The 10,413-nt window shown below is 42.5% G+C and overlaps 1 protein-coding gene across 5 annotated transcripts in view; it reads left to right on the top strand.

Moving 5' to 3' along the window:
- Positions 1-10,413, top strand: part of SPG20 (spastic paraplegia 20 (Troyer syndrome)) — a 64,885-nt gene that overhangs the window by 32,542 nt on the left and 21,930 nt on the right. For 4 of the 5 annotated variants that reach the window (XM_015572397.1, XM_015572399.1, XM_015572400.1 and 1 more), the window contains exons 4-6: positions 7,178-7,345; positions 7,963-8,034; positions 9,511-9,634. In XM_015572397.1, the coding sequence (XP_015427883.1) occupies positions 7,178-7,345; positions 7,963-8,034; positions 9,511-9,634 (364 nt within the window). The remainder of the gene's footprint in view (positions 1-7,177; positions 7,346-7,962; positions 8,035-9,510; positions 9,635-10,413) is intronic. The other variant, XM_006776628.2, reaches the window with a different exon arrangement.

The raw sequence follows: 10,413 nt of genomic DNA on the forward strand, positions 1-10,413 counted from the left end.
TGACTATTCTCGGGGGGAAGGGGGTGTGGGGGGTATGGGAAGAGACTGGACAAAAATTGTATACCTTATGGATAAGGACAGTAGGGGGGTAAGGGCAGAGGGTGGGGTGAGGGGAAACGGGTGGAGGGGAGCTATGGGGGGGAGAGGAACAACTGTAATAATCTGAACAATAAAGATTTAATTAAAAAAATAATAATAAATTATTTCTGACTGGGTCTGTTTTATGACTTCTGTTTCCTTTTTTATGTTTCCTGTCTTGCTGAGATTCTTACTAAGATCATCAATTCTTCTCTTAATTCATTGAGCATCTTTATAACCAGTTTTGAACTCTGCTTGCCTTCATTTTTTTTGACCATTCTTTCTTTTTTTATTTTTAAAAAATCTTTATTGTTGAGAGCATTACAGATGTCCCTCTTTTTCCTCCTCTCCCCCTTCCACCCAGTTCCCTCCCCACACCAGGCCTTCACCACCCTATTGTCTGTGTCCATAGGTAATGCATATATAGATACAAGTTCTTTGGTTAATCTCTTCCGGCTTCCCCACCCCCTCTTCCTTCTAAGATTCCTCAGTTGGTTCCATGTTTCCATGTTTCTGATTCTATTTTATTCACCAGTTTATTTTCTTCATTAGATTTCTTGTTCACTTATTTAGATTTTTAGATTCAGTTGTTGATAGATATGTATTTATTGCCATTTTATTGTTCATATTCTTCTTCCTTCTTCCTCCTTCCTCCTTCCTTCTCCTTCCACCTCCTTCCTTCTTTCTCCCTTCTTTTTCTTTCCTTCCTTCCTTCCTTCCTCCTCCTCCTCCTTCCTTCCTTCCTTCCTTCCCTTCTTCTTGTCTTCTTCCACCCTTTATGCTTCTTTCCCCCTTCCTCCCTCTTTCTTCAGCATTCTTTCCCTTGGAAAAAGTTTACTCTTCTTTCTTCACCAGCAGAAGCCTCCATACCTATCTCGTCATCTTTTCAGTTGCCCTGCAGGTTAAGTCACAGGGTTTCCCTGAGGTGTGTCTCCTGAGCCTGCCAACAATTTAGGACTTCAGATCTGTAGACAGACTGCTGCATGTTTAAAGAAGAGCTGATAAGAACAATCAAATACAAGCTGCCAGTCAACACTTGACAGCTTGCACAAGAGGCTGCTTTTAAGATTCTCTCTTTGTCTTTAATCTGTGGCATTTTAATTATGATGTGTCTTTGTGTGGTCCTCTTTGGGTTCCTCTTGTTTGGGACTCTCTATGCTTCCTGGACTTGTGTGTCTATTTCTTTCACCAGGTAGGGGAAGTTTTCTGTCATTATTTCTTCAAATAGGTTTTCAATATCTCGTTCTCTCTCTTCTCCTTCTGACACCCCTACCACAATATTGGTATTCTTAAAATTGTCCCAGAGGTTCCTTACATTATCTTCATATTTTTGGATTTTTTTTTCTCTTCTGATTGGGTGTTTTTTTTCTTCCCCACATTTCAAATCATTGATTTGATTCTCGGAATCCTCTACTCCAGCGGTCGCCAACTGGTGGTCTGCGGGCCACTGGTGGTCCGCGAGGTCCAAAAGGTTGGTGGCCGCTGCTCTACTCTACTGTTGAATCCCTGTAAATTATTCTTTATTTCAGTTACTATATGCTTAATTTCTGACTGGTCCTTTTTCATGTCTTTGACATTCTCACTAACATACCTGAAAGTCTCACTAAGTCCCTTGAAGTGCTCATGAAGATCCTTGAGTAACTTTATAACTGTAGTTTTGAACTCTGTCCAGTAGTTTGCTTTTTCCATTTCTTTCATTTGTGACATGTTTCTTTGCATTTTGGCTGCTTCCCTCTGTTTCTATGTATTAGGTAGAGCTGCTATGTCTCCTGGAATTGGTAGGGTGACCTTGTGTAGTATGTGTCCTGTAGGGCCCAGTGGCTCAGCTTCCTCAGTCATTTGAGTTGGGTACTCTTGGTGTATCCCTGTGTAGGCAGTGTGCACAGTCTTGTTGTAGTTGAGCTGTGATTGCTGTTGGTGTCACTGGGAGGAATTGACCTCCAAGCCAAGTGGCTGTGAGGACCAGCTGCAACTGCAGTGGTAGAGCTGCTGTGCAGGAAACACCCCTATGGAGTGGGACTTGCTTCAGTAGAGCTTTGGTGCTCATTGAGTCTGCCCCTTGAGTGTGTCACTTGTGGATGTGTAAAGTGTAATCTGTTATGGTTTGAAGCTGACCTCCAGGGAGGTGCAAAGTCAGCCACTGACTTTGAGGGATTTGCAGATGGCTATCATTGAGGCCCACCTGTGAAGCAAGGCACACTGGTACTAGTGCTGGTTCTTGGGCTTTTTATTGATAGGGTTGGTCACGCTGACACCAGCTGCAGCTTGAGAGATTTTAGTAAAGTCTAAAGCCTGAGCCAGGACAGTCCATTCATATGGAAAAGTTACTGCAAAAAGCTTGGGTGGGACTGCAAATTCGATGGGGCAGTCTCTCAGGGAATCACCAGGGTGGAGCAACCAGTATGCTCTGGGCCAGCTGTGGGCAAACTACGGATCTGGCCCGTTTGAAATGAATAAAACTAAAAAAAAAAAAAAAGACTGTACCCTTTTATGTAATGATGTTTACTTTGAATTTATATTAGTTCACACAAACACTCCATCCATGCTTTTGTTCCGGCCCTCCGTTCCAGTTTAAGAACCCATTGTGGCCCTCGAGTCAAAAAGTTTGCCTCCATCTGGGCTGATGGAGACTCATATATGGCTGCCAGTCAGCAGTGCTACGGGAGAGATCCCAGCCCAAGAACAGTGACCCCTGTGAGCACCCCCGAAAACCACCCCCAAGTTCTTGCCCTGATGCCAGACAATCCAGTTCTTCCCTGAATGTGTCTGGGTCCCCCAACACCTCTTGGCTCAGAGGGTTCAAGTTCGAGAGTTCATGTGCCGCCCTTTCAGAGGGACACAGCGGTCTCTGGCAGCCTCTGTGTCCTCCAGCCATAATCCCCACTGATTTTTACAGCCTGGACTTATCTTCCCAGCTCTGGAACCCTGGGCTGGGGGGCTGGTGTGGGGCTGGAACCCTTTGCTCCTTAAGGGTGGCCTCTGCAGAGATGATCTCCCTTACAGTTAAAAAAAATCACACATGGGTGCTGTATCAGTCTATCCTGCACCTCCGCCCCTCCTACCAATGAGTGTGCTTTCTTCTTCTCTAGTTGTAGGACTTCCATTCAGCCAGTTTTCAGGTGGTTCTGAATGGTGGTGGTTCTGTATTTTAGTTGTCATTTTGATGTGGTTATGGGAGGAGGTGAGTACAGGTATTTACCTACTCCACCATCTTGGTTCCTGTCTCCCCTCCATTTTGTTTAGCTCTTTTTCTGGAGTTTTGTCCTTTTCTGTCATTTGAGACATGTTTCTTTGTCTCTTCATTTTGGCTGCCTTCTTGTGTTTGTTTCTGTATGATAGGTATATCTGCTATGTCACCCAGTCTTGTAGAGTCACCTTTTGTAGTAGGTGTCCTCTGGGGCCCAGTTGTACAGCCTCTCTGTTTACTTGAGCCAGGTGGTCCAGTGGGGTTGTCACTTTTGTGGGTTGTGTACTCTCCTGTTTTAGTTGAGCCTTGATTGCTATTAACACATCAGTGGGTCGGATTGACCCTGAGGCTGACTGGTTGTGAGGACTGGCCATGACTACAGTTGACCAGCTTTTATGCAGGAATGTGATCCTACAGAGCAGAATTTGATGTGTCTGACCCCTGGTGCCTGCGGAGTTCACTCTATGGGTGTATTGTTTGTAATGCTAATTGCCTATTGTTCTGGTTTGTTTTGAAGCCGGCCACCAGATGTGTTGGTTCTGGAGCCTTTTCAGGGGGAACTCTGGTAATTGCCAAAGTCAGCGGCTGCTTGTGCTTAGTCCAGGGCTACCTGGTAGGAGGTACACAGTTATCTGTTGTTGGTAGCTGCCTGTGCTGGGCTTGGGAGGGGCCTAGTAAAGGCTATGCTGCAACCCCAGGCTAGCTGCCACCAGTGCCAGGCTTGGGGCCACTTAGCAGGAGGCACACTGAGGCCATCTGCTACTTATTTGGGGCTTATAGACCTTTGCGAGATTTTAGGGAAGTCTGCAGTACAGGCAGAGGCCACTAGCTGCTTGTGAGGAACAGTTGCTGAAAGAGCTTCAAGAGGTGCACGAGTTGGGTATGGCAGGATCTCAGAGAATCATGAGGAAGAAAGGTGTTATTTGGCTTAATAGAGACTTAGATATGGTGCCCACTGTGTGGGGGAGGGCTAAACTAAGGAACAGTGGTAACAATGCCAGCACTTCTGTCTTGGCAAAAGCTGCCCCTGTAGCCCTCGTTCTGAAGCCAGACATTTCAATTCTTCCCTGTATGTTCCTGGTGTTTTTCAAGCTGCTGCCCTTTTGTTGGAGCTTACGGTGAATGCTTGTAAATGAGTCTGTACCCAGGCTGTTTAAGAGCATGCCTGGGTCTAATCTTCACTGATTTTCACAGCCAGCTGTTGTGGGGACCACTTGCTTCTCAGGGGTTCCTGGGGTCCAACCCCAGCAGGTCCAGGGGTCCCCAAAGGTGTGGACGGAGTTGGCGAAGAAGGAATGACACAGAGACAGCGTTCAGATGATCATCATAGCGAGGTTCTCTGGCCAGGATCTCCAGCCAATTTCTGTCCGGGTTCTCCAGCCAGGTTCTGTCGCTATGTTCTCTCACTAGGTTCTCTGTCCAGGTTCTGTCTCTAGGTTCTCCAGTCTGGTTCAGTTGCCAGGTTCTCCAGCCAGGTTCTATCCAGGTTCTCTAGCCAGGTTCTATTCAGGTTCTCTAGCCAAGTTCGGTCGCCAGGTTCTAGTCAGGTTCTCTTGCCATGTTCTATCCAGGTTCTGTAGCCAGGTTCTGTCTCTAGGATCTTCAGCCAGGTTCTCTCGCTAGGTTCTGTCTCTAGGTTCTGTTGCCAGTTTCTGTCCAGGATCTTTTGCCATGTTCTGTCTCTAGGTTCTGTGTGTAGGTTCTGTGTGTAGGTTCTGTGTCTAGGTTCTGTGTTCTGTTGTCCTGCCACATCTGCACTTATACCAGTTGACTCCAATCCTATCAATCTCTATTCCAAAGGTTAGGGTGTTTCTTATCTCCATTCCAGGGAGTAAAGATTATGTAGCTTAAGCATGATTGTTTGTAGTTAAAGTGATTAATTACCCGCCTGGCACTTAGTTAAGGGGTTTTATTCCCTCCCTAACTTCAGGGAAAAATCCCTACCTGGGGAAACAACCTTTCTCAAAGAGGTGACCTTGGTTAAAACACATAGTGCCAAGAAGGTGAGCAAACATATTAAGAACAGTATGCCATATATGCCAGGTCCCTTGAAACAGCAAGGATGGACCGGCTCCCGGCAAGGGGTAGCCTCCATACCTGAGATACTTCTCCTGATTCTCAATCCCCACACGTGGGTGTGCAACCAGGCCATTTTGAATCCGTATCCTTCCTACCAGTTTCAACGCGTCTTTTTTATATCTTTAGTTATAGGTGTTCTGTTCAGCTAGTCTTCCGGGGGTTCTCAAGGTTGCTGATCTATAATTTAGTTGTATTTTATTTTTTTAATCCTCACCTGAGGAATTTTTTCCCATTGATTTTCAGAGAGAGTGGGAGAGAGGGGAGATCGGGGAGGGAGGGAGGGTGGGGGGGGAGAGAGAGAGAGAGAGAGAGCGGGAGAGAGAGAGAGAGCGGGAGAGAGAGAGAGAGCGGGAGAGAGAGAGAGAGCGGGAGAGAGAGAGAGAGCGGGAGAGAGAGAGAGAGAAACATCAATGTGAGAGAGGCACATTGATTGGTTGCCTCCCACATGGGCCCCGACTGGAGCTGGGGATCAAACCTGCAACCCAGGTATGTGCCCTTGACCAGGAACTGAACCCGAGGCCTTTGGTGCATGGGCCAACACTCTAACCACTGAGCATGCTGACCAGGGCAATTTAGTTGTGATTTTGATGTGGGCATGAGTGGAGATGAACACAGTGTTTACCTACTCCACCATCTTGGCCAGAAGTTCATTTACAGTATTTATTGAAGAAAATGCACATAAAAGTGAACCCACCAATTGAAACCTGTGTTGTTCAAGGATCTACTGTAGTTCACTTTTATTTAAGTTTTGAAAGATTTGTTCCTGTTTTCTCAGGAAGTAGAATACACTTTGAATCCATACTTATATTTAAAAGATCAAAGATGATGGGAGCAGTTCACCAGCTAAGTAAAAAGGTAGAGAGTCATCTCAGCATTAAGTTGTGTAAATATAAATGACCTGGTGATCAACATATATTTTAGCATAGTCAATGCTAAACATTTAATCTATGCTAACAAAACATGATCCCCATACAGAGGTGTGGGTAGACTGTGTGTTCATTGAGAGGAGTTTACAAAGGCAGGAACATGGTGAAATATGTATATGAGTGTCTTAGCTTTATTGTTTACTAGCAGAATGAAGTGATATTATTTAGTATTCCAGACCAATCATGGAGCTGTTTTTCTCTTCACTCCTACATTCATAGGCTCTATATTACTGGGGCTTTAGTAAAGAAATTAAACTGACTTTTAGGTTATATATTTATCTCTGTTGAGTTTTATTTTTTGGTTGCATGTGTTTTGTCGTTTTCTCTGTTGTCCCAAAACTCCCAATTGTAAACAGAAGTTAGTTACCAGCAATAATTTTGACCTGTCTTTTTCACTCTTTAAGTATTCATTCAGCAAAGTGTATGCTAGCGAAATACCTTTAGTATTAAGTGCAAAAAAATCCTTTTTTTAAATCAGCAATCAGCTTTCTAACAACTCAGAGTAGTTAAACTGGACATGAGTTTTGTTAATTGCCTTTAAACTTATTTAGTCTTATATATGTTTCCTAAAACATATTAGTTATTATATAATTAAATTCACATGTAGCTGCATCTGACTTTATGGTAGCTTATACCAACAAACTGCTGTAACTTTTTTATTCTTTGTCTTTTGAAATTTGACTTAGGTCATATGCTGTGAACTAACAAACTCAAAGGTTTGAGGTTTGGTGATGAGATAAAACTGAAATATAGGGGAAAGACAAACAAAAATAGTTGTATTTAAAATAAGACTGTCAAACACTGACATGTGACCAGGTGTATAATTAGACCATGATATACCATAGCTTGGAGGAAAGTCATCTGGAAAAAGTCAGATTTTAGCTAATCTTAGTCCTTTACTTCTTAGGCAAACTGGAACCGGGCTGAAGGAGAAAATGAATTCCAAATCCCTGGCAGAGCAAGATGCCCCTCTGACCAACTAAAGGAAGCCAGTGTCTCTGATGTGGGACAATTGGATCCTTCATTGGACCAAGGTAGTAAGGATATACGCCATAAAGGAAAACGGGGTAAGAAGGTAAGTAAATTAAGTAAAAGAGCAGTGAGGTCTGTGTATGTGTTCTAATCGAAGGTACCTTTAACCAGTTTCAATTATTTATAAGATCTTATCCCCATTTACTAAAAAAAAAATGGCACAACTTGTAGAGTTACAAAGTGATTACTAGTAAACATAATTAGCAGCTTTAATATTTCCCTTTCCAAGTGTTTGTTACTTAAAGTGATTTAAAAGATATTCTATGTTTTGAGGGATAGATTTTTTTTGCAACTATTTGAAAGATTTTGATATTTACCTTAATGATGTACATACTTTTTTGTTTTGTGTTGTTCTCAAACACAAACCTTCCTATATACACCAAGATCTTGGGGCTAGGTATGCTTGTTCTTAGACTGCCATTTTCAGTTCCTTATTTCTTGATGGTCAACAAGACAGAGGATGGGTTATTTAACATATTTTGTAGTTTTTTAATGGTTTCTTCTTTCATTTCTTATATTGAGTATATGATCCTATATAATAAAAGCCTACTATACTAAGTGTCCGGTCGTCTGGTCATCCGTTCAACCAATCAAAGTGTAATATGCCAGTGATATGCTAAGGCCATTCAACCACTCACTATGATGTACACTGACCACCAGGGGGCAGACTGTCTACTGATCAACCAGTCGCTATCACGTGCACTGACCACCAGGGGGATGACGCTCCAACTGGTAGGTTAGCTTGCTGCTGGGGTCCAGCCTATCAGGGCTGCGCAAGACAGGCCAGACATGCCCTAAACCCTCCCACAGTCCCTCCCTGGCTGGCTAACCTCCTGCGTCCCTCCATGGTCCCGATCATGCACTGGTGGGGTCCCTTGGCCTAGCCTGCGCCCTCTCACAATCCAGGACCCCTCAGGGGATATCGGAGAGCTGGTTTCAGCCCGATCCCGAAGGCCAGGCTGAGGGACCCCACTGGTTCATGAATTCGTGCACCAGGCCTCTAGTATGTTATAAGTGGTACATCAGGATTAGAGTTAGTAAATTTTAAGTGCCAGAATGTTGAACGTAGTGGGAAAAGTTTAAATTTCTCATTTCAAGTAATTGACCATTCAGTGGGGAGGACAGGTCAGCAAAGAGACCATTTCTGTCTAGTGTGATTATTTGATGAAGGTACATAGATTGTATAGAAAGCTAGGTTGTACCTTCTCTCTAATGTACAATCTGGCCTCAGAAATAAGTGTGGGCATATTGCTGATGTGGGAAGCAATCAGGAGTTTTTACTTATGAGTGGCTTTTCGCCTGTGTAGAAGTTTTTTTTTAATATATTTTATTGATTTTTTTCAGAGAGGAAGGGAGAGAGATAGAGAGCTAGAAACATCAATGAGAGAGAAACATCAATCAGCTGCCTCCTGCACATCTCCTACTGGGGATGTGCCCGCAACCCAGGTACATGCCCTTGACCGGAATCGAACCTGGGACCTTTCAGTCCGCAGGCTGACGCTCTATCCACTGAGCCAAACCGGTTTCGGCCTGTGTAGAAGTTTTTAAGTGAAGTTCTCTTTGTATTTCTGTTGAGAAGTTTGATTTTCAAGTTATAAGGTATGAGTTAGCTTGCTTCTAAGTTCTTAAAATGAATAAATTTAGTTTTGAGATTTTTGAGTGTTGGCCCTAGCTCTCATAATAACTGTTGAATAATCAATGTACAGGTATTTCTGTGTTCCCATTTCTATTCAAATGGAATGGCAGGTTATTTTGTGTTTATATATTTTTACTTGCTTTTACTTGATTTCTTTCAAAACCAGTTTATTTGGATACATCCTTCCTCACTGATTGAGTCATTTAACAGAAATCTTCTAACCATGTACATACTAATATCTAGGGGGTTATAGCAGAGTGAAGGAACTCATAGTTAGTCAAGAAAAGAAAAATGTCATTTTAAATATGATTTGATAAATGCTGTACTGGAGGTACGTTGGTTTTTAAGTCTTACTTACCACTCGGACTATATATAAGACCAGAAAGTTTTCAACTTCATGGCAGTTATGGTATTGCACTTTATACTATAAAATGTAGTGGTAACTAGTTTGGCTGGAGATATTTCATTATTATATCTAATATTTGTTGTTTTAATATTTTAGTACATAAAACTTACAACTTTTCCCCCTTAGTACCTTTCTGTTTCACATTTGAAACATGTTTACTATTCAGGGTAAAGGTACTTCAAGTGAAGAAGTCAATCTGAGTCACATGGTACCCTATGAGCCAGTTGCAGAAGAAAAAGCAAAGGAATTACCTGAATGGAGTGAGAAAGTGGCTCAAAACATTTTGTCAGGTATAACTTTTTCCCCTTTAATGTGAAACCTTTGGGACTCATAAAAGAGTATTTAGGAAGATAATGTTTTATATTTTGGTTCTAAATGATCAGTTTATAAACACTTAAAACAAAAATTGAAGGAACTTATTGACATATAGGTGTAAGTTCTTTTTCATCTATTCTCTTTTATTCTTGGGAAAATTGATAGTGAAAAGATTCAGGAATCTACAAACAGTTCTGAACATAAAATTAGTTATTTTCCATTTCCCTTTGAAATTTCCTTTTAATCCTTTTATTCCCCCCCCCCCCTTTCCTCTCCACAACCAAAAAATGGTAAGATATTCATCTGTCTTTGGAAGCAAAGCGGTACTCCCTTACCACACAGATGTGCAAGCATGAGAAGATATAAGGATTACAGCCAAGCTGTTTGGGGAGTAGTCCCTACTATTTAATTGTGGTTACAATGGGCTTCAGACTAATGATTTGAAAACCAGAATGGTCATTGCTGACATATATCTTTCTTTTCTTTTTTTAAAATTAAATCTTTATTGTTCAGATTATTACAGTTGTTCCTCTTTTTCCCCCCATAGCTCTCTGCCACCCAGTTCCCACCCCACCCTCTACCCTTACCCCTCCCACTGTCCTCATCTATAGGTATACAATTTTTGTCCAGTCTCTTCCCGCACCCTCACACCCCTTTCCCCCAAGCATTGTCAGTCCACTCCCTTTCTATGCCCCTGGTTCTATTATATTCACCAGTTTACTCTGTTCATCAGATTTTTTATTCACTTGATATT

The sequence above is a fragment of the Myotis davidii genome, unplaced genomic scaffold, assembly GCF_000327345.1.
Source record: "Myotis davidii unplaced genomic scaffold, ASM32734v1 scaffold789, whole genome shotgun sequence".
In the NCBI taxonomy this organism is placed as follows: Eukaryota; Metazoa; Chordata; class Mammalia; order Chiroptera; family Vespertilionidae; genus Myotis; species Myotis davidii.